This window comes from Crinia signifera, chromosome 4, assembly GCF_055691185.1.
Source record: "Crinia signifera chromosome 4, ASM5569118v1, whole genome shotgun sequence".
Lineage (NCBI taxonomy): Eukaryota > Metazoa > Chordata > Amphibia > Anura > Myobatrachidae > Crinia > Crinia signifera.
The window spans coordinates 301,639,570-301,664,105 of NC_139220.1; the positions used below are offsets into that span (position 1 = coordinate 301,639,570).

Sequence of the window (24,536 nt, forward strand, 5' to 3'; positions counted from 1 at the left end):
CAATCTGAGGACATGGACATGATTGGGCGACATGGGATTATAACAGACACAGAGTTATAACAATTAGGCGTCATTTAAAAAAAAATGATTTATGGGTGACCTATTTGAAATTAATATTTTTTGCTTGCTTGTTTTTGTGCACCAACAATATACAGAGCACTAGTGATATTTAATCACAAGTATAAATGCATTGGATGCCTTTCATATGAGAAATGGTATGTGTAGCTAATGTTATACTATAATATTATAGTACAATAAATATAATACATGTTAGATGGTAGACTATGACTAAACCATGCTTGCCTACTCTCCAGGAGATATAAATAAAAGATGCGGTGGGTGTTCATTGTGATAAATGGGGTTTGAAGATTCGACTCATGTCCATTGTACCATGTCCCCACCTACCTTGCAGGCAGGTAAGTGCCCTTGCACAGACCTGCTTGCCCTCCCCGGATTACAGCAACCCCCCTAATCCAGGAGTCACCTGCACAGTTGGGAAAGTAGGCAAATATTTGGATGCCATAAACCATCGATGAGTAGAATTTATCGATAGTTTATGATCGATGTCACCTAAAGTATATATATATATATAATATATATATATACGCCCTACAGCAGTGATAGAGTATTTCAAGCTTGCATCATTAATATTAAGTGTATTTATTTATGTATGTTGTTTATTTAAAATAAAGCATGATACAAGCAGGAAAGGAGGGAAGGCAGCAGCAGAGCAGACATAAGGGAAGGTCCAACACACACAATAGGTTCACTGCAACAGGATATAAGTAGTAAACCACCATGTATTTATTGTACTAAAGTCTGTATATTAATACCAAGATAGCCAGTATATGCACCAATGCTTCCTCTATGTGAAATCTGCATCATTCTGCACATTCCCTATAGGAGTGTTCCTGCTGTCTGCAGTGCAGAGCCATCGATCGGCAGTCGGCTGCTCACGCCTTTGTTTGCATTCCCTTTCTGTCTATTCTTAGCAGCTCGATACTCTATTTCTCTCTCCTGGGTGTCTGCTCCATGGCTCTGCAATGGATTAGCGGCCCTGTCTATCTTGCTCATTGTCTGCTCTATTGCTCGACACTCCGCTTTCCTCTTTGGACTGTAGTCTGCTCGATGATCTCTGCCGTCCGCTTTCCCTTCCAGTGCGGGTCCTGAGCTGGCCCCGCTCGGCGCTCCGTTAAGCTTCCTTGCAGTCTGTCTGGTCGATGGTTCGACGATCGTTCTATCTCCCCTGCCTATGTAACCCATAGTCTGGGTCTCCGAGCACCGTCTGCCGAGCTTCGGTCCGTCTGATCCTCCCTTCGGCGGGGACAGAGCGCGGTAGGTGGTGGCCTCTTCGCGCCTCTCCCCTCTTACATCCGAGAGCTAGCCGCAGGACGTGGCCGCCATTCCTATAGCTTGGCCGTAAATAAATAGCCGTTCCGTGTACCCCGCACCATTTGTTTCTCTTTCAACTCATCGATCCGCTCTGATCCCCGCTCATGTCGCGCTCTTATCGCCGGCCTTATCTATATTCATCACTGCACAGTCGGCCTCATTCATATCGGCGCTCTGCTAGTTTACCCTTCCCGCAGTCTGGCTCGTTGTTTTCGGCACTCCGCTAAAACTGTCTTGCCTATCTCTCCCCAGTCTGGCTCAGTGCGATCGGCGCTCTTCGACTCCCCCTGACTGTGGGTTATCGGCGTTTGCTGGCTCTCCCCTTGCTGGCGATGAATGGCCGCTGCTGCTCCTGGAGACGCTGAGACCCGAGCACCGGAAGCGGTAACCGGGGGGAGCGGACCGCGGTGAGAGCAGGAGGACCGAACACCGGGTAGGTGACTGCCCTTTACTCCGTGCGGGGACAGGAGTGATCTAATGCCCCGTATCTGTACTTATCCCTTCCCCCCAGGAGTCCTGGGCTCTGTGTACCGAGACCGCCCAATGTACTCTACAGGACCCCTCTTCCCCTAATAGACGGTAGTGGACACTGCCCCACCCCCTTATATTCTCCACAGGGCCCCTCTCCCCCTAATATACCATACAGAGCACTGCCCCATATCTCCCCAACATATACTTTACAGGGCCCCTCTCAATCTTATATACCATACAGAGCACTGCCTCATATCCTCAACCCTCCTAATATATTCTACAGGGCTCCTCTCCCCCTAGTATACAGTACAGGCCACTGTCTCGTATTCTTCCTGTATATACTTTACATTCCCCTCAGCCCCTAATATACAGTACAGGCTACTGTCTCATATCCCCCAAAACACTCTACACAGCCTGTACCGTACAGGGCACTGCCCCATATTCCCCGTGATATACTCTACAGGGCCCCTAGTATACAGCACAGGGCTCTGCAATAGAGCCCCCTTAATATACGCTACAGGGCCCCTATCCCACTAACATACCATACAGGGCCATGCCCCATATTCCCACCTAATATTCTCTACAGGGTTCATCTCCCCCTAATATACCTACAGGTCATTGCCCCATGCCTCTAATGTACCATACAGGACACTGCCCTAGATCTCCCCAATATACTCTACAAGGCCCCTCACCTCCTAATGTATTGTACAGGCGATTGCTCCATATCGCCCCCTAATATACTCTACAGTGCCCCTCACCGCCTAGTATATTATACAGGGTGCTGCCTTATAGCATACTTTACAAGTCAAGTACCCCCCCCCCCCCCCTATACTCTACACGGGCCCTGGCCTCCTAATGTACCATAGAGGGCACTGCCCCATGCCCCCCCCCCCAAAAAAATATATATACTCTACACCGCCCTTCGCCTCTTAATGTACCATAGAGGGGCACAGCCCCATGCCCCCCCCCCCCCCCCCCATATATCCTCTACACGGCGCCTCGCCTCTTAATGTACCATAGAGGGCACTGACCCATGCCCCCCCCCCCAATATACTCTACAGGGCCCCTAATATACTTTTTACAAAGTACGGCCCTGTGAAAAACCTAAACCCTTTATATACTCTACAGGACTAATATACCGAGCAGTGAATTGACCCATATAACCCCCTTATATACTTGAGACAGCCCATGCAGGCACTACCCCCCCCCCCCCCCCTCCAATATACTCTACATGTCACTGCCCCATATCCCCCTAATATAATTTACAAGGCTGCTTACCACCTAATGCAGTTGTTCCCAGACTGTGCACCTAGGCTCCCTGGGGTGCCTCGGAGCAGTTGCAGGGGTGCCTCAGGTTGGTGGTCCTGAACTAATTCAATTATTTATGGTCAATGAAATAGGAAAAATCAGTGCTTGTGTATTATAAAATATGTGGGTAATCAGAAGTGAATCCTGTTCCTCACCACGTAACGGGACCTAAGGATAAAATTAATCACAACTTATTTCATTTAATATTTTTGTCTGAAATTCTCCTTAACAAACTTTTTGCCTATGGGGTGCCGTTAACAATATTCTGATACTGTAGGGTGCCGTGATTGAAAAAGTTTGGGAACCACTGACCTAATGTATTGTACAGGGCACTGCCCCATATACCCCTTAGTAAATTGTAAGGGGCCTGTACCTGCTAATGTACCTCACAGGGCACAGTGCCTTAGCAGCCCTCCTAATGTACCTCACAAGGCATTGCGCCTTAGCAGCCCCCCTAATGTACCTTATAGGGCACTGTGCCTCAGCAGCCCACCTAATGTACCTCACAGGGCACTGTGCCTTAGCAGCCCACCTAATGTACCTCACAGGGCACTGTGCCTTAGCAGCCCCCGTAATGCAGCCTTAATGTACCTTATAGGGCACTGTGCCTTAGCAGCCCCCGTAATGTAGCTTACAGGGCACTGTTCCTTAGCAGCTCCACTAATGTACCTCACAGGGCACTGCTCCTTAGCAGCACCCTAATGTAGCTTGCAGGGCGCTGCCCATAAGCAGCCCCCCTAATGTACCTCACAGGGCACTGTACCTTAGCAGCCCCCCAATGTACCTCACAGGGCACTGTACCTTAGCAGCCCCCCCAATGTACCTCACAGGGCACTGTACCTTAGCAGCCCCCCCAATGTACCTCACAGGGCACTGTACCTTAGCAGCCCCTTCAATGTACCTCACAGGGCACTGTACCTTAGCAGCCCCCCCAATGTACCTCACAGGGCACTGTACCTTAGCAGCCCCCCCAATGTACCTCACAGGGCACTGTACCTTAGCAGCCCCTTCAATGTACCTCACAGGGCACTGTACCTTAGCAGCCCCCCCAATGTACCTCACAGGGCACTGTACCTTAGCAGCCCCCCCAATGTACCTCACAGGGCACTGTACCTTAGCAGCCCACCCAATGTACCTCACAGGGCACTGTACCTTACCAGCCCCCCTAATGCATCTCACAGGTCCCTACCCTTAATATACTGTACATGACCCTTACCCCCTAATACAGTTCACTGCCCTTACCCCCATTATACAATAAACTTGCCCAACCCACCCCTTATCCTCTTGTACCCCTTTGACACTAGTGCCTCGACCCGGGTTATTGCCGCTCCAGTCCGGGCTTGGTGTAAAAGGGGTAAAAAAACATAACCCGGGTCCTGTTCCCCAGGTGTTCGACCCGGCAAACGTCCAGAGTCGGATACGGGACTTCCCTGGAGTCAGGGGCCGTGTAAATGGGTAACCCGGGTCATCCGACCCAGGGAGCCCCAACCTCCAGACTGCGGCGTCCTGCCTCCGCTCCGGTCTGTGGTACTATGCAGACGCCGATATAAAAGGAAACTGGCGGGTCCAAAAAGTGGTATAATACCCCATATACACCAAAAATCCCGAATCCAACCCGGTATTTGGAACACGGATCCAAGCCAGGTCGGATCAGCGATTGCACCATTTATGCTGCGGTATGACCTCTACCCAGGTACTAGCTGTGTTCAAACCAGATCAGGACCTGGGTAGAAGTCCTGTGTAAATAGACACGGGTTGACCCATTTACACCACCGCTGACCCGTTTTTTTGTGGCAGTGTAAAAGGGGTATAACATACTGTACAGGATATTGTTATCCGCCCACCCCCCCTTTACAATACTGTACACGGACCCATACCTGTACAAGGAACGCAACATGACCCCTAATGTACTCTAGACACTGCCCCTTACCCCCCTAATATAATATATAAGGTATCCAGTTACATGCCATATGCACCCCAATCAAAGTACTCTATTATGTATATCCCCTGTTTAGGGTATGACATGCATCCTAGCCCCCATTAGATCCCATACCACTCTGGATATAGAGGTTGTATTATGTGGCATATTTAATATAAGCGGTTTAGTGAGTCTCCCTATTCCCTGTCTCCTGAACCCTCCCCTCCTGACAATTCTTTATAACCCAGAGTATAACGTGTTTGATAAGACAACAAAGGCTTGGCTACAGAGAAAGTGGTTATGCTGTGTATATCCTGATATGTCTTCAGGTCAGTTACATATATAATTGTGATTGTTACAGGATAATCCATTAGGACTGAACACTGTCATAGGGTCTGTTACAGGGCTTAGGTGATTATAATAAGACGTTGTGTGGTGCTCATTCTCACCGTGGCTCTGCCCATTCCTGTGCTAGGCTGCTGTAGTTGCTGGTTATTGATACTTAAATGCATCCTGTGTGACCCAGATTCTAACATTAAGAGCTGTGCCCTCAGGGAGCTTTATAGCCCTGGGGAGCTTTGTCCTGGGAGCTGCTCTATGTATGGTTGTCACCAGAGCTTGTTATAAGGGACCACAAGTGCTGCAGTGTCGGTCAGGAAGAATACTAGTGTGACACAGGAGTCAGGAACATACAAGTCATGTAAAGGGCTGTACACATGGAGAGATTTTGGTGCGAGATTTTGACTAGATAATCAAAATTGCCTAGAAGGTTATCCAAAATCTCCCAGTTTGTCTCCTGCTTAACCAATATCCAATATCTCACAGTGTGTATGGGGCTTTAGATCAGTTGTGTGTCAGTGTGTGTATAGAACTCTACAGCATGTGGAATTATCATTCAAGTAAAGATGGCACAATGGCTGGTACATTTGCAAATGGTTTAGACGTGTGGGCACAGATGTGAGACCTTAGGGTATGGGGTTCCACTTTGCGTGCTGGCTGATTAGAGTCCCAAAGTAGATGGCTAATGGGTTAGCAGGGAAGCTGGTCCGGTCACACATGGTAAAGACAGGTTCAGAGTCCAAGTGGTAAAGACCAAAGTGGAACCCCATACCATACCAGCAGGTGTTCCCCCGGCAGAAGAGCGCAGTCTCCCCCATAAAGTCCTTGTTATTGAAAGATCGGCCTCCAATATTTGGGACATAGTAAGGAAAGCACCATAGGAATGGACACGAGACAGAAATCCATCTGGACTCTGGGTGATTATATCCAGGCTCCTGAAATTTTTCTTGGTAACAGCTGTTTTTATGTTGGCATTATGCAAATCTATATGATTGCTTTTTAAAGGGTTCACTATTTTTTACTTAATTAAATTTGGTCAATATTTTATCACACCTGTTTTTAGATATAGTGGTTTTACACCCCTTCTTTTTATATTTCTATCTTATTTGGGTTTGACACCCAAATTATCTAAACTGCAGCTTAAGCAAACCTACTCTTCCCTAGGCGCCCTCTTAGGACACTTAGTGCCCTAACCTCCTTGTGCCAGCGGTCAAATTACTGACCCCGGTGTCCTGATACAGAGAACCCCGACAGGGACTTCGTAATTGTCCTAACCCTCCGGCAGCCTGACTGTATCCCTCCCCGCTAGTGCCTAAACCTAACCTCTGTATTCCGCTGCCCAACCGAACTGCCCTGCCCTGCAGCTTAACCCTAACCCTCCTAGTAAGTGCCTAAACTTAACTCCTCCTCTCTGCAGCCTAACCCTAAGTCCCCCCACTAGTGCCTAAACCTAACCCCTATACCAGGGGTGTCCAAACTTTTTGCTACGAGGGCCAGATTTGGTGAGGTGAAAATGTGGGGGCCGACCATTCAGCCTGACATTCTTTGAATCATCACATCAGAATGGTCCCCCACTCTGCCCCCATTCACTCTATGTCCCCAGCCTGCCCCTTCACTGTATGTCCCCCAGCCTGCCCCCATTCACTGTATGTCCCCCAGCCTGCCCCCATTCACTGTATGTCCCCCAGCCTGCCCCCATTCACTCTATGTCCCCAGCCTGCCCCTCCTTCACTGTATGTTCCCCACTCTGCACCCATTCACTCTGTCCCACAGCCTGCCCCCTTCTCTTAATGTCCATCAGTGCCTCCATTCATTGTATGTCCCCAAGCCTGACCCTCCTTCACTGTATGACTCCCATTCACTGTATGACTCCCATTCACTGTATGACTCCCATTCACTGTATGACTCCCATTCACTGTATGACTCCCATTCACTATGTACCCCACTCTTCCCCCGTTCACTGTATGTCCCCCAGCCTGCCCCTGCTCCCCCTTCTCTGAATGGCCATCACTGTATGTCCCCCAGCCTGACCTTCCTTCACTGTATGTCCCCCACTCTGCCCCCTCCCTTCTCTGTATGTTTCCCAGCCCCTTGTGTGATCCAGAGGACAGAGAGGCAAAGCAGGCACTGCAAGGACAGGAAATGCTTGGGCTCCCACTGCTGCCCTCCTCCGCTCTGCATGTTATGGGAGCAAGCTTCCCCCTTGCTGCCCCCCTCCCCAAACACTGCTGTCACTGTGATTGTGGAGTAGGGTGATATACGATTGCAGCAGCAGGGGTAGGACGCCAATCACATCTGACTGTGGTGGCCGGCACCTCCTCAGTGCAGCAGACAGCAAGGTAAAGGCACGCTCACCGGGGCCCCACCTTTACTGTCCTGTGCTATGCTTCCCACATCTGATGCTCTGCCGGCTTCCAGCTGGAGGCTGCGGGCCACTTGAAATGACAGCACGGGCCGCAATTGGCCCCCGGGCCTGACTTTGGGCATGCCTGCCCTATATCCTTCCCCGGACACACGGTAGCGCACCGTGCATCCTCAACGATCAGGATGCTGGCTGACTGTATTCTGGCTTGAGCATCCTTTTGAGGGTCTGGATTCACTCTTCTGGCAGCAGTTGGGTCCCGTGTCGACCAAGCTTACCAGTTCCCACTGCACTGCGTGCTCAACCTGGGTCGCTACCTGAGTTGAAATGCCGAGTCAAATTATTACAGCTGTCCCCTTTCAGACTGCGCAAGAACCCTGGATTGCTGCTCGCTCACGAGCAATGACCTGAGTTATTGCTGGCTGCGCTTAAGGGAGATGAGGGATATGTCTTCAGAGTCACCACTAAGAGCACTGCTACATGGTAATGGTAGAGAATAGCATACACACTGGGATGACTGACCATTACTATGAGGAGTACTTATGTGTAATTTGCTGTATATTAGCTGTGGTGCACCGATTTCTAAATCCCTTTTCCAGCTAAACCCTTTGTTCCGAGTCTTCAGTCCCGCATAACACCATCGATGTATTATAAAGTGTATCTGTAACTAGCGGCAGGTTTGCTGCAGGTACCATGTGCTGTGCGCAGTAACCCGTCCTGGCATATTTGACCCTCATAAACCGTTGCAATATATTTAGCAGTAGAAATGTAAAGTTATTGGGGGATTCCGATCTGGATCATATAAGGTTATGACCTTGATCTGTTCATATTGTGCATTGCTGAAACAGAATCTCACCTAGAATACTGGACCGTTAAGATCAGTGGTGTCAAACTCATGGCCCTCCAGCATGCCCTGCCAGCGTTTTAGCAATCCATTGTATAAAATCTGTGGCAGGGCATGCTGGGATGTTTAGTTCCACAACCGCTAGAGGGCCATGAGTTTGACACCACTGTGTAAGATTGTCTGCCTGTACATGGAAGGCCCAGCTCCGGGAGCCTCTGTTTATACAGACGTTGGCTGGGGAGGGGCAGGGGTTGGCATATACACACACACACCGGTTCTAGTGATTGTGTCCCTGTAAACAGTCCATGTTTACCCTTTCTGTGGCTCTTGTGTAGTGAGATTAAGGGGTAGATTGAAGGAGGGGGGTGCCGGGGCTCTGAAAGACATGCTACCACTGATACAGGGAAGGAAGGTTCGTTTTCAGACACAGCAAGATTGGGGTTTTATGGGGTTTTTGTATAATATAAAACCCCAGTCACCTGTATTGACCATGCGGTCAGGCACACACAGCAAAGAATTGGAGATTACACACTTTGCTGTTCAGGCGGGTGATCTGCTAGCTGCAGTGTGGCCTGATTCAGCCCTGTAAGCAAGTCTGCAATTTTTGCAGATGGACAAAGCCACGCCGCGCTGCTGGTAGGGTAGGGCAGATGTAACAGGTGCAGAGTGAGTTAGACTTGGGTGGTTCGCATATGTGTCGTATGCAATCATAGCAAGGGCTAAAGGCTGCGATAAAGGCTCTGACAAGGTCAACTCTTCTCATACTCTTCTGTTGGGGGCCTATCTGCTTTCTTCTAGAACCAGGTTTGATTCTGCAAAAGACTTATATGTAAGGTCTATACACACACTGTGGTGATGCATGAGGATATATCATTTATCAATATCATTGTTGTGTATATCATTCATCAATATCAGATAGTGTGTACCCAGCTTTAGTTCGGATAGATCTGGCGTTTCTCACCTTGGGACTTTTTCCATTACCAGCTTCAAGGAGACAAAACAAGGCCTTTTGCCCGGAGAGAAGCCTTTAATCCCCCAGACTGTTCATATTCTGAAATACCCCAGCATAATGTGGACCCTGTCGTAATGGTCGCCAACAGCGGGCAAAGGGCACCTATGGAAATGAAGGACACTTCCATGTGCCAATCTGGGCCGGTCACCGGTGCCTCCTCTGTTTTGCCCTCTGTTCTTGTCAGTTTTTGGCAAAGTGCAGGATGAGGTCACAAACATGGCAGTTACTGCTTCCCTTCTCTGGGCTAGAGATGACCGTGGACGATCTGATGGATAGATTTACTGGCCTCACTGCGGATTCTGGAGACGGCCTGGACTTTGAGGGCTCATGGCTGTATTCTTAATCTGACTTCTTCCCGGTAGATGATCTTTCTGTGTCTTCTATTTGACAAGTGTTTCCTCCACCTTGAGGGCTAGTGATGTCACTGTTGGCTCACAGACAGATGTCCACTTTTTGCATGAGGTGTTTTAAGATTCTACCTTTTTTTTTTTTTTTTTTTAGGCAGTTATATTTGTTGTTATTCCTGGGCTGGAGGGGCGCCGGGAGCCCCGTGCTGAGCGGCGTGCTTAAACACGGTTCGCTCAGCACACATCACTGGCGATGCCGGCTGCGTGTTCTCATCACGATATGACTAGATTTGGACTGCATGCACTCCAAATCTAGACAGGCAATGGCAACGCGCGGGACTGTGCATCGCCGGCACTATGGGGTGTACATACAGTGTGATGTGCGCTTACTTTCCATGCAATAGAGTCAGATCGCTTAGAAATAGCCCTGAAATTGCCCGGTGTGTACAGAGCTTTAGGGGTTAATTTACGAAGATGGGAGTTCTATTGAGATGGGATTTTGCCCACAACAACCAATCCGATTTTACTTCATATTTATTTAGCACCTTCTAGAAGATAATATAATTAATTGGTTGCCCGTAGCAACATCCATCTTATTAAATTACCCCCTAAGTGTTCGGACTGTCTCCAAAAGGCTAATGACTGAGGGGACAAGGAGTCACCTGCCTATTTGAGGCTGATCAGTAATAATGACATTGGATGTTACCAGGCTTGGGGCGGCCATTGGCCTTCAGATCTTGCTACATGGTGCTCTTGGTAAAAATACCGATGCTTATAGGGGTTTTCAACACTTTGTCAGCGAGTCATCAGAATCAGCTTTATTGGCCAGGTGTGCTTGCATATACTAGGAATTTGTTTTCGGTTTGCTGTGCAGCAGCCAGGTGGGTAACAAGTAAACAGCATACAGTATAAACCAGTGGTTCCCAAACTGTGTGCCTAGGCTCCCTGGGGTGCCTCAGGACACTAGCAGAGGTGCCTTGGGTTTGTGGACCAAGATCAATTCATATTATTTATGGCCAATGTACCAGGCAGAACCAGTGCTTGTGGCTGCCAATCATAATATTTATGGCAATATATAACTGTGACATATAAACACAATGCACTTCATTTAATATTTGTTTTTCTGAATTTCTCGATAAGAATTTGGCCTAGGGGTGCCTTGAAAATATTTTGATGCTCTAGGGTGCCGTGATTCAAAAAAAATTGGGAACCACTGGTATAAACATTACAAACAGTTGGGGGAACATTTACAGTCATATAGAAAGTTATTCCGAGGGGACACAGTGTTAGATTATGTGCAAAGGGTTATGGCGCGACTAGACAGTGAGGTGTTTGAGTTCACGTGTCAACAGGTGAACCGCTTGAGGAAAGAAACTTCTTAGGCTTCTGGTGGGAATATGCCTGTAGCGTCTGCCTGTTGGCAGCAGGTTAAACAAGCCATGGCCAGGGTGTAGTTGGTCCTTGACTATCTTCGTTGTCCGCTTTTTTGCTCTGGACAGGTACAGGTCCTGGACAGAGGGAAGGTCCGTCCCGATTTATCTTCTCCGCAGTTCTGACTACCTTTTGAAGTCTGTCTCTTTGTCTCTCTCGCTGGCGGAGCCGTACCAGACCAGTATTGAGGAGCACAGTACAGACTCCACAATTCGGGAGTAGAAGAGGAGCAGACGCTTCTGTGGGATGTTGAACTTCCTCAGTTGCCTAGAAGGTATAGCCTCTGCTGCGCTTTTCCAACAATAGTATCTGTGTTGGGCCCCCATTTAAGGTCCCGGGAGATTGTGGTTCCTAGGAACTTGAAGGAGTCCACTAGCGACACCACACTGTCAGCAATTGTTAGCGGAGGAACACCAACAGCCTTCTTCCTAAAGTAAAAACAAGAATTTAGAGAGAGCGCTGATCCAAGTACTTTTATAAAAATCAAATGTACAGGGAGAAGAGTAGGGGTGAGAGTACACAGCCCTGGGGGGCTCCTGTGCGGATGGACCGCACTTGGGAGGTGAATTCCACAGCTTTCACAACTTGTTTTCTATCAGTCAGAAAGTCCACAATCCAAGAATACGTAGCTTCAGGGACTCCTAGGCGGAGTAGTTTGGGGTGGAGGATGTTGGGGATGATTGTGTTAAAAGCCGAGCTGAAGTCAACAAACAGGACCCTTGCATAGGTACCAGGCATATCCAGGTGCTGCAATATGTAGTGCAGGCCCAGTTTGACTGCGTCCTCAACTCATCGATTAGATCGGTAGGTGAACTGGAGGGGGTCTAGCTTGTGGCCAGTCACAGCTTTCAGGTGGTTCAGTACCAGGCACTCAAATATTTTTTTATGATCACAGTCGTCAGAGCTATCGGCTGGTAGTCATTCAGATTTGTAATAATTTATTTCTTGGGGACCAGAACACTAGTGGAGCTTTTGAGGCAGGAGGGAACCTTGCATAGCTCCAGTGATTTGTTGAAGATCCTGGTGAATATGGGGGCAATAGTGTTCATTCTAGCCCCCGCCAACTTTGAAAACCCATGCAGTTCCTCTTCCCTGCCTGGGGTGTTGCTGTCTGCTGTAGTGCTTCTAACACAGTGTGGTCTGTATATCAGCACTGATATGCAAACCAGACAAGTGCTAGAAGCACCACAGCAGACAGTGACACCCCAGGCAGGGAAGTGGAACTGCATGGGTTTTCAAAGTTGGTGCTAGAATGAACACTAGGCAAGTTGAACTGCGCATACTCTCAAGGCAGATGGTGACACCCCGTCAGGATCTGGTGCTTTCCTTGGTGTGGTCCTCTTAAACATCTCCTCCACCTCTACTTGGGTAACCTGGAGTTGCCTGTTGACATTTGGGGCAGCACAGAGGGTATGGTTTGGTTCACAGTGGACTACTTTTTCAAACCTGCAATAGAAGTTGGTCAGCTCATCAGCTAGGTCTTGGTACATGGCGTTGGGTTTGGGTGATTTGTTTTAGCTGGTTATAGATTGCATTCCTTTCTACACAGATACAGGGTCATTAGTGGACAGGCCATTTGTCAGCTTGTAGTGTTCACTCTAGGGTTTTGGTCGGGCAGGGCCCCGGGGGGCCGGGCGGGCCGGGCCCGCCAACGTCACATTTGTGGGCGGTCCCGGTACGCCGACGTCACAAAAGGGGCGTGCCCGGGCCACAAACGTCACAAAAGGGGGCGGGCCGGACCGCCGCCGTCACTAAAGGGGGCGGCCCGGCCACCGCCGTCACTACAGGGGGTGGGCCCGGCCCCGCCGAAGATGCCGTCACTACAGGGGCGAAGGTGTTGGGATGCCGGGGAAGCGCCAGGCATCACCATCTAAGGCGGCGCTGGGCTTCCCCGTGCAAGCAGTCGGGCAGGCACCAGGCTGTTTTAGTGGGGCGCTGCTAGAGGGGCAGGGCGCATTTTGCCCTTTAAAAATCGGGCAGGGCACAGTGCCCCGCTAAAACAGCCTAGCGGGAACACTTAGCTTGCCAGAGAACCGCTTTTTTGCTAGCCTGATATCTTTTGTTAGGGAGTTCCTGGCTCGGTCGTATTGTGCTCTGTCACCGTTGCTGAGCACAATACAACCGAGCCAGGAACTCCCTAACAAAATAAATCAGGCTAGCAAAAAAAAAAAAAGGAGGAATCTCTGACAAGCTGACAAATCCGATGCCCGAACCAGTCAGGATTTGTTTCTCCGATATCAGGAATCCTGACTTACACATGCTATTTCCCCTCTTGGGGGTCCATGACCCCCGAGATTAAGAATACAATAGGTGGTGAGCGCAGCGAGCCTGCCAAGGGGCTTGAATGCGCTGGCCCCCCTCTCGGGCTCCTGACAGTCGGGATTCTAATATCGGAGAAACAACTGTCAGAATTCCGACTGTCGGTAAGTTATACCATACCCCTTGGTTCAGTGGCTGCTGGGCCATCCAGATGCAGAATTAAAGTACAGTAAATGACATAAATGATCAGAGACACCAGCTGGATTGTGTGTTGTGTGTTACAAAATGCCCCTGCCTCCACAGTGCCTTTAATCTCAGATGCCATCATTGGAATTGGACCTGCTCATCAAGCAAACCTTTCTCCTGGTAATGGTAGTTCCATTTGGAGGTCTTTCACAGTGGATGGATGGGAACTAGTAGATGTTCCTCACCTCTATTTACTTTGATTGTCTCTAACAGTCACTCCTAAGGTCATAATTGTTAAGGCTAAAGGTTTTTCTGACCTCGTGGTTTACGTCATGCCTGTTTCAGTCCAGGCTTTGTTTTGGAGGTTTTACATCACCTGGTGCAGAGGTTTCCTGCTTTTTCTTTTCACTTGGACCAGATGCAATGGATTTCGCAGTCTGGCATAGCTGAGGGTTTGAAACTCAGCTCAGTGTAGGTTCAGGTCTTATTAGAGCTGCTCCTGGTAACAGAATTGCCATCTGCTGCAGTTTGCCAGCCACCACAAGGGGGGGCGCACGCATGAGATGCACACTCGGCCCATTCTGACGGAGGCCGCTGTCGCCACCTTAAACTATGGTTAAAAACTTTTTTTTTTTTTTTATAAACCACTGTTTTTTTTTTTTTATATGTTGTGACTGCAGACACAACTCCTTGACATCTTAAAACAAAGCCTATTGTAAGGGAATCCCTGGTCCAAATTCTTGTTGCTTGCGGTCTTTATCTAAGCAAGCTGGACCAATGCAGTAAATCACACACACAGCAGAAATATAGGGAGGTGATTCAGATAAGAGAGGTGCTAAATCTGCTTATCATCAAGCTTCTACTCCCAACATTCGTTAATCCTGATGTATTTCCCATTATTGAACAATTTCTGACTGCTGAATCATCTTCAGCTAGTGTACAAATAATCTTTACTTCTTTTGGTTTAACTCATTCGAAGCTCCGAAATAGACAGGGAACAGAAAAGGCATCTAAACTATTGTTTGTATTCAAAATGTTTAATGCCAATGACCTATCCAGTGCTTAACTCCTTTGTTTGATTTTTTTTTTTTGTGTATGTGCCTTTCTCTGAAAATTACGTTTTCATGTTTGTATTATTTTTAGTCTAAAATATTTCCTTCAATGTAATCCCTCATTCTCTGTAACATTATACTATACGTGTTTGCTGTTCTGTATTTTTAGGGTAGATACATTGGGATTACTGACTACTAAGCAAGATCCAGGACCATATAACCCATACATACAGATTAGAGCCATCCTTATCTAGCCATTTAATAGGATTAAGTGAGCCAGAGCTGTCGGACTTGAGCCATGGCTACCCAGAGAAGGCTAGCTGAGGAAAGCTCAATCTGTAGGTAGAAAGGGACTGATTTTAAATAAATGTATTCAAGAGGAGTTATTTTGGTTTAGTCAGGTGATATCTATCTCAGGATAATCTCCATCATCTGGCTCATTATCGCTGAGATCTCTGTCCATATTCTAAATGAATCTGGCATTCCGAAGTAAATTAAACTGAAATCATTAACATGTATTTTCTTTTTTTTTTTTTTATAATCCACAGCCTCTGTACCCTCCCCTCCCACCACTATCTGCCCCCTTCAGTTCCCATCATGTCCCAGACTCTCCAGATGGAGATCCCCAACTTTGGGAACAGTATCCTGGAGTGCCTCAATGAACAGCGCCTCCAGGGACTATACTGCGACGTCTCCGTGGTGGTACGCGGACACCAATTCAAAGCCCACCGGGCTGTCCTGGCGGCCAGCAGCTCCTATTTCAGAGACCTGTTCCACAGCAGCAAGAATCCAGTGGTGGAGCTGCCCGGATCTGTCCAGCCACAGTCCTTCCAGCAGATCTTGAGCTTCTGTTACACCGGGCGGCTCAGCATGAACGTAGGAGACCAGTTTCTGCTCATGTATACAGCCGGCTTTCTGCAGATTCAGGAGATCATGGAGAAAGGGACAGAGTTCTTCCTGAAGGTGAGCTCTCCCAGCTGTGACTCCCAGGGTCTCCACCCTGAAGAAGCTCCAAGCTCCGAGCCACCAAGCCCAGCTGCAACCGCAGCGGTCGCAGCAGCAGCCACCGCAGTGGCCACTTTGTCTTCATCGTCTTCCTACTCCAACTCCCGAGCAGCCAGGGTGAAGACCGAGAGCCAGGAGTCTGAGGCCGTGCAGTGCACTCCAGTGGCCAAGAGGCTCTGGGATGGGGGACAGAAAGAGGCCGGAGGAGCAAGTAGAAAGGTACCGCGGTTTTCCCAGCCAGCGGCAGGAGGGCCATCTGGGGCCGTGGCTCCATTGGGGTCAGAGAGGACAAGCCCAGGAACATCCAGTGCATATACAAGCGACAGCCCTGGCTCATACCACAATGAGGAGGATGAAGAGGAGGAGGTCACTGAGGACGGAACAGAGGAGCAATACCGTCAGATCTGCAATATGTATACAATGTACAGCATGATGAACGTCAACCAAGCCGGTGAGGCCCTGTGTGTCCACAGTATGTGTGTAAGACTGAGTGTGGTTGTACGAGTATGACAGCTGCTTGCCATGGAATGAATGGGAACAAGTGCCATAATAAGAGACCCGCACAGATGTAGAATGTATTTTGCGTTTATGAATGTAAGCACCGCGGCCACAGAGGGCCATAGAGACGTAACAGTGTAATGTCAGTGTGCTGCAGTATGTGCGGGTTTCCGTGCGGGATGGAGAGCGTCAGTCGCAGCGAGAGTGTTCTCCGGCCTCTCTCGGCTTTGTGACATATAATGCATACCTGTGCTCTTGTCATTAGAATATTCTTTGACTTCTCCAGCTGAGAAGGTTGAAGCCCTACCAGACCCAGTCTTCTCAGACTCCAGGAACCGTGTCCGTGTCAAGCAGGACCTGGCCACCCTTCCCGCAGAACTCATCAGTCAGATCGGGAACCGCTGTCACCCAAAACTGTACGAAGAAGGGGACCCCGCTGAGAAGATAGAACTAGTGACAGGTATGTTTACCCCATTGGGGGGGGGGGGGGAGGGGGGTTGGTTCACCTTGGGCCAGATGTACAAAGCTTGGAAAGTGATAAACCACCAGCCAATCAGCCCCTAACTGCCACACTTGCTGGTTTTGAAAAAGAACAGTTATGAGCCGATTGGCTGGTCCATTATCACTCCCCGTTTTATCACTTTTCAAAGCCTTAGTACATCTCTCCCCGTATGTTTAATTTAACAGCCCGACACCAGCAAAGAGCAGGACGGACCAATCGTTGTTTCCATCATTCCTATTGGTGGCTGTACGTTGCTAACACCCCTGTACCTAATCTTTCAGGAACCAACGTGTTCATCACTCGCGCCCAGCTGATGAACTGTCATATCAGTGCCGGGACTCGCCATAAGGTCTTGCTGCGCCGGTTGCTGGCATCTTTCTTTGACAGGTGAGACGCCAAGGGTTAAATCTCATGTTAAAGGGGCCGCTGCGTTTCCTTTGTATCCTAGACATTATACATAGACTGTGTAAGATTGGCTGCATTTAGACAGATGTGACTCAATGTACATTATGACTTTGGGGAACCCCAAAGTCCTCCATTCAGTAGGGTGACATTATAGCCCGCAGATTGTGTCTCCCAGCCATGAGGAGCTGCTGTCTGCAGAGTTTGCTGGGTAACTGCCGGTCGAATTGCCTATGGCCCATTAACAAATATTAAGCAAATCTATAATATCCAACTGGTTGTCTATCGCACGGGTTTTTTGTACTTTGTAATATGCTGTCCTAGGAAATGTTTGTTTATATCTGTCACCGTAATGATTATAAAAGTGATTGTGTTTCCATCGAACATACGCCATATAGTAGCAATCCTCGTTCCATCAAAGTCCCCCAAATGAGCTTCAGATCAGCTGACGAGGAGCTGGACTGCATTCTCCCGTTTGTAACCGTTTCCTATGTGCAGCAAACTTGGGATACTACATAGGTCACCTTGGCCTACTTATACATGTTATATTTTGTATTTAAAGCCCCCTGTCCTATCTGTGTGCAACCTTCTGCAAATGCCCATCCCCAATAGGGCTTAGGGGGATATGCAATCCAGGGTCACGACTGTCGGGCTGGCCCAACAGCCGTGACCCTGTCCTGTTCTCGGCCGGCTCAATGTGAAATCGGCAGGCGGGATTCAATGTCCCGTCTGCCAAAGCCGAAAAGTGGTAGTGATCGCAAGATACGGCTGGGAGCGAGACAATCCACGGCAAAGTAAGTCAGGGCCGTTCTGCCGAGATCCCTGTTCAATGCTGTCGTGGGAAAGACAGCATTGAATAGGGCCCCACCGCTATTTCCCCCGTCGGGAATAGCAGCGGGAGATTGAATATCTCCCAATTTACAACCAACACCACTGGGCATTTGGTACGGTAATGGAGAAGGTGCTGCTTATAGCTAACTCTCTGACTTGGGCGTTCTGCAAGGTGAGGGCTAGAGACACTTTTAGAGTGTGTTCCTAACTAACCGCTATATATGTCATCCTTTAGGCCTTTTAGACATAATTGTGAGGCGAGGGTAGAGTCACAACGCTGAATAGGGGATCAGAGTGATTGCTATGTATATTTATTAGTAAGTAACGGACTTGTGTCTTTATGTCCCTTTGCCACAGAAACACTTTAGCGAACAGCTGCGGGACCGGGATCCGCTCCTCCACTAATGACCCCAGCAGAAAGCCTTTGGACAGCCGAGTGCTGCACGCGGTGAAATGTGAGTGCCCCATGCTGGGAATACGGGCAGCGGTGGGTATGGAATTTGTGGCCGCAACAGAGGCAGGGGCGGGCTCAGTGGGATGTGGATGGATTGGGACAAAGCAACATTGTGGAGAATTGTGAGAGGCTGTAGAAATAGTTTTGTTGCTTTTGTCTTTATTTAGGGATTTACTTTATTATAGATAACTTTCGTTTTGCTTTTTCAACCGCAAAATAATTGTCACTTCTTTAGATTAACTGTTTTTTTTTTTTTTTTTTTTTTTTTTATCTTCTTGCGTTCAGTCTACTGTCAGAATTTTGCCCCGAATTTCAAAGAAAGCGAGATGAACGCCATCGCCGCAGACATGTGCACGAACGCCAGGCGCGTGGTGCGCAAGAGCTGGATTCCGAAACTGAAGCTCCTGATGGCCGAGGGAGATGCCTACACGTCTTTTATTAACGACACCGGGAAAATGGAGCCCGACCTGATGGGGGCCGCCACCGGTGGCGATCACGGCACAGGCTTTGATGGGGAGCCTGGCGAGGGGATGCCCTGATGCCTTGTGTGACACACGCCCCCCAGAAATGTAAATACCCCTGCCCCCCCTCTGTCTGTAGTGAGGGGGGGAGGAAGGACAACGTGGCGCTCAGGAGGTGGGCTATCAACTGTATGCCGCAGGAGGTGGTGCTAAGTATGACTGTACGCTGCTGCGCGGCCTGAGGACGGGGCGTGGAAGCACTCATTATGACTATACACAGCTGCATGAGGTACTCCGTATCATTTACACACTGCGCCACATGCCCATCGCCAGTATACAGTTATACGCAGTGTCATTATATAGCGCGTTCATTATCAGTGTTTAGAGACATACCCTGCATCATTATCCAGCACGTCATGGTCATAGAGCTGAGAGTTGTACATAGAATACTCTGCATCGTTTTACAAGTGCAGGGCAGAAACTCTGTCATCTTACCGGCCCTCTGATGACCCTACTCCTGCGCCCCTGCTTCCTTGGGAGAGACTTTTGTTTTTAGTACACTTTGCTACGTTTTATGAGCCCCCCAAATCCCTAAAAAAAACACCCCATTAAAGAATTGGAAGTTGCTTGAAGATTTAGCGGCTGCAGACAGAATGTGCTGCGGATGAGTGTTTGGGGGGGGGGGGGTCTAGGCGTGTGGGTAGCCATCTTGTAAGTATGACTTCACCAGAAACTGGTGGCAAATGAAGTGCCTCTTGCCTGGGTGATGTCACTGGTTACTAGTGATCTGATAGGCTGCCTCCTAGCGACTGTTACGTCACTGCACAAAATGGTAATGCAGTGCTGGGGCCTCATGGGCGCCCTCTAGGGCGAGTCGTGCACATTATCAGACTCGCTTATTTGCGGCACCCCCGGACCAGATCTTTCTAGCCTCCACTTGAGTGCGAGATGGGTTTACACATCGTTTAATTAGGGATTATGTTTAACTGCCACTGATAAACAGTGATTCCGTATTCTAGGCTACTAAACGATGGATTCCATTAAATGAACAAGTTCTGCCTCTACAGGCAGATGACCACTTTGTAAGGTCCTGTTGTGTATATAGAGGCCTGGCCGCTTAAATGCGAGCAGTTGGTCAGCTTTTCTAATGTATGAGCAGCAGGCTCACCTGATTGGCTCCTTTTCCGTGCCAATCGGATAGATTTGCTGAGCAGGGCGCTTCCACTCATTCCTGGCTGTGACACTGGGCTCGGAGGTGACCTGATCCGTCTTCACTCCTATACAGACCGCTTGAAAGGGGGTGAGGGGTGTACATATATGTACAAACAGCGTAGCAATGTTTTTATGCCGTTATATCCGTGTGTGTGTATATATATTCTATATAATATTTATTCACACACACATGCATATAACCACATTACTGATTTTATATTTGCATAAGCACAGAGGTAACTTTAGTGATTTTCACACAAACGTGTATGTAGTTATATATATACTGTGGGGAGCGGCGTATGTGTATACACACACTATGTGAATGACCCATTCTCTTTTATTGTAGACAGTGGGATGCAAACTAAACGATGAACTGTTGGAGTTTTAGTTTCGGGACTCCTGATGGTGTGCCCCTGGGCTGTGCAGCGTTGCATTACGCAGATGGCGGGCCTTAGGGGACTGACGTGCATTGTTCTGTAGGAGGGCTGCGCCACCACCTGCTCATCCTGTGAAATGGGTGTACGTTTTATGCACCTTAGGTATTTGGGTACATGAGCCCCGAAGTAGTCAGCTGATTAAACCAGACTGTTTAATGATAATACATCCAGCTACATGGCCCCCCCCCCCATATCTGACCAATAGTTCTCTCACCCTGCTGGGTGGTAGATTAGCATTAAGAGATCACAATAATCTGGGTTCTAGTGGAGGTGTAAGCAGAGTGGAGAGTACTGCAAACATGGTTTCGGGGCTGCAATCGGTTTGCAGGGTTTGGATCAGACATGTAGGGTGATAATATGGCCCTCTGCTAGTGTTCTTTCTAGCACCTGCACATCTCAAAACCTGGGCAGTTCCTCTTTCCTGCCTGGGGCGTCGCTCTCTGCTGTTGTGCTTCCAACACAGGCTGATCTGTATTTCAGCAGAGCTATACAGACCAAACTGCTAGACGCACCACGGCAGAGGTTGACCTCCCGGGCAGGAAAGTGGAACTGCACAGGTTTTGGGAGGTGCAGGGTTATAGAATGAACACTCAAGTTATAGGGCATAATCAATTAGCTGTGTGTTGTGAGCAATGGCTTCACAAGGGGGGTGTAGGCAGCTCCTGGGTTTTTTAACATGCAAGAGGTTGGCTAACATAATGGTACAGGCCTCGGGCCCTGTTGTCAGGTGACTTCTATTAATGTTCCCAGGTGGAGAGTAGATCGATGTGTTCACCACCTCTATCCCATCATACGCAGTGTCAGCTGCTGTTACTTATGTGGAGCATTGGTCTGCCACACAGCCTTGTAGGTCTCTTCCCTTATGTCTAAGGCGGGCATGTCCAAACTATGGCCTCCAGCTGTTATGAAACTACACATCCCAGCATGCCTTGCCATAGTTTTAGCATTCCAAAATAGCAAAACTGTAGCAAGGCATGATGGGATTTGTAATTCCACAACAGCTGGAGGGCTGTAGTTTGGACACGCCTGGTCTAAGGTGTGTTATGAATGCCGAAACCCGGCCCCATCCTGATCAGCAATCGGTGGCCACTGTAGATAGGATCTGGCCAGTCATTGTGCATGAAGCCGAACACATAGGGAATGCGTTTAATATTAATTCGCGCAACACCGCTTTGTGGTCCTCTCCAAAATCACCCTATAGAGACGCAATACATCTACAGGCATAATAATCTGTATAGTGGGGGATGGCGCTGATTAACTCCCCCCACTTGTATACAAGAGTTTGTAGGGAGCAATATCCCCCCCCCCCCCCAGCCCAGGAGGGTGAGGACTGTGTATTTTGTAAATATATGTATAGCTATCCTGTAGGGAGCCGATAAAGCCTGTAGTATATAGGTAGAAAGGAAAAGCTGGGATAGAGAGGAAACTGTACGGTACCAATTAGGTTAGACGAGCCAAACTGTCCTAACAAACCAACATTACTGCAATTCTAACCAAAAGTTACTACACTGATCTCCTTACTGGGAGCTGTGGACGCTGAGTGACTTGGTCTATTACTCGGCAACTTGAGATGACCAAATAATCTCCCTCCCCCCCCCCCCCCTTCCCAAGTTTACAGCATTGTGTATGATCCCAAATTTGTGTGCAATACAAATGAACACTATCTAATGGGGTATTGGATCGGGCCTCTCGCCACGCCCCGACATAAATGCAGAGACTGTTGAGTTTATTCAAGGGCTGCCACGGAGTCTGAGCAATCTGCCTGTGAGTGTGTGTGTGTGTACATATAAGTGTGTGTATATAGCGACCTCTCTTCCCACGTAGAGATTCTCTGTAAGTAGGCTGTAATGGGATGTAAATATTTGATAATATTTTTGCAGGCAGCGGGGCGGGAATGGAGAACTGAAGAGGCAGCCCTCGAGAATCCGTTGTGTGTCTGTATATACAGAGGTGCGCATGGTTGCACGTGTGTATATACACTTTTTTTTTTTTGTCCTTGTCACATGTTTAGCATAAATAATAATCATATCACATTTCTACCGTAGTCATATTAGAAAGGGAAATTTCACCTATTGTAAACGTATATTTTATAGGCCTTCTGTTTCAATGATTTCTGGTAAAAAAAAAAAAAAATGTAGTAACCTCTTCCAGACTGTAGGTGGTGCTGTGTATGCTTTTATGTGTGGGCAGGCAACAAAGTGTGTGGCTGTTTAACGGTTATGGAACCACATGTTCAAGCATACCCCGAATGCCTGAGATAGTCCAGGTCATCTTGGCTATGTAGACAGCTGCACACCAGATGTGACGACTGAGCGGTCGACGGCATGCATTCTAAATGCGTTGGTGACCGATCTATCGTTCAGTGTGTACAGACTGGTGTATTGTAACCTCATTCGGCCAGGAACCACATTGCTTTCATGGTTCTACAACTTGAGTTTACAAAATATCCCAGAGCACCACCTGCAGGCTGAGAGTGGGAACTACAACCATCATTTTAATCCACCCTTAAACAATATTGTCCCATATAAAATGGCACAACTGCCATGGATGGAATTTCCCGTGTTTTAACCAAACCTATAAAATATACAGATTTTTGATGAAGGAAAAAAGTGACTCTTCCCTTGTTAGCTGGCAATATAATAGGTATCTTCACAGACAGACTGGTAAACTTTAGTATGATATATTAGCAGAGAGGAGGGCTGCATGCTTTTTGAAAATGTCCCCCGTCCCCCCCTTCCCCAACCCATGAACAGTGATTTAGTTTTTGTTTTTATAACTGTAGAGCGTAAATGGAAACTGAAACATAACAAAAAAGATTTTTTTTTCCTTCCGCCATAACAAGGTCTTTACTAATTGCACATTCTTGATTGTGAATCGCAGCTGCTTGACAGACCCTCCTCCCCGTTCACTGCACAGCACAGTGGGTGGGGAGGTTTTTTTTTTTTTTAAGTTTCTAAACTGCTCCCTTAACATGTCCCCTCCCCTCTGCTCTATTTTAAGTGCCAAGATATCGCTGTGTGTTCCCTTAACTGTGAGACAGGAGCATTGCACATTACTGAATAATGAAAAAAAATCAAAACTGATATTAATAAACGTTTTTAACAAAAAGGAAAAAGTGTTGTCTTTTTATATATATGTGTGTGTGTGTGTGTGTGTGTGTGGGGGAGGTTAACCTTGACTGTTGCAATCTGTTGTGTGGCATACCGATGGGGCCTCCGTGCTAAGCGATGTAGTGTAGCACAGATCACTCAGCACATGTGATGCACCGCCGAGGTGTGCTCAGTGATCTGGCATGGCTGGTGTTCTCTGGTGAGAAGCCAGCAGTGACTAGATTTATACTGCATGCAGTATAAATCCAGCCCGTTGCTGAGGGGCCTACACACAGAGCGATCCGTGCTCCATTTCTAAGTTATCTAGTACAGGCATGTCCAAGCTGATGTAAAACTACACATCCCAGCATTCCCTAATAGCAAAACTGGCAAAGCATGATGGCACTTGTAGTTTTAGAACAGCTAGAGTTTGGACATGCCTGATCGCTTACAATTGCCCTGTCGCCCTTTAATGTGTTGTAACAATGAAATGTTGAATATTTTATGCGCTATATTGTGCTACTATATGCAGCTCTGTGAGGGGAAAAGAATTTCCAATGCCAATTCTCCATTTGAATCCAGCTAGCATAAGCGTTCAGAGCGTTGCCAGTGTATGCTAGTACATGAATGACTGGCCGGCGCAGTAATCCCTTGTCTGGATTTATCATTCAGAGGTGTGGATATGAGCTGTGTGTATCGCAGCTATGAATAGATTGGAGCAGTT

The 24,536-nt window shown here is 48.1% G+C and overlaps 1 protein-coding gene across 2 annotated transcripts; it reads left to right on the top strand.

Moving 5' to 3' along the window:
* The first annotated feature begins 1,122 nt into the window (after positions 1-1,122).
* On the top strand, positions 1,123-23,838 carry NACC1 (nucleus accumbens associated 1). Of its 2 annotated transcripts, none has more exons than XM_083185289.1 (7): positions 1,123-1,335; positions 1,645-1,825; positions 15,470-16,377; positions 16,690-16,884; positions 17,208-17,313; positions 18,517-18,614; positions 18,899-23,838. In XM_083185289.1, exons 3-7 carry the CDS (start codon positions 15,519-15,521, stop codon positions 19,150-19,152), a joined length of 1,512 nt encoding a protein of 503 aa, XP_083041415.1. In that variant the 5' UTR covers positions 1,123-1,335; positions 1,645-1,825; positions 15,470-15,518; the 3' UTR covers positions 19,153-23,838. The 2 variants fall into 2 exon arrangements, with proteins under 2 accessions (XP_083041415.1, XP_083041416.1); XM_083185290.1 differs by having other exon boundaries at positions 1,124-1,335; positions 16,711-16,884.
* Positions 23,839-24,536: the final 698 nt, after the last annotated feature.

Bases quoted from the DNA above. Each gene is read 5' to 3' on its own strand.
- NACC1 (XM_083185289.1), top strand. From the start codon at position 15,519: ATGTCCCAGACTCTCCAGATGGAGATCCCCAACTTTGGGAACAGTATC. The intron at 16,378-16,689 runs GTGAGGCCCTGT...TCTTGTCATTAG, and splicing joins GATGAACGTCAACCAAGCCG to AATATTCTTTGACTTCTCCA. The intron at 16,885-17,207 runs GTATGTTTACCC...CTAATCTTTCAG, and splicing joins GAAGATAGAACTAGTGACAG to GAACCAACGTGTTCATCACT.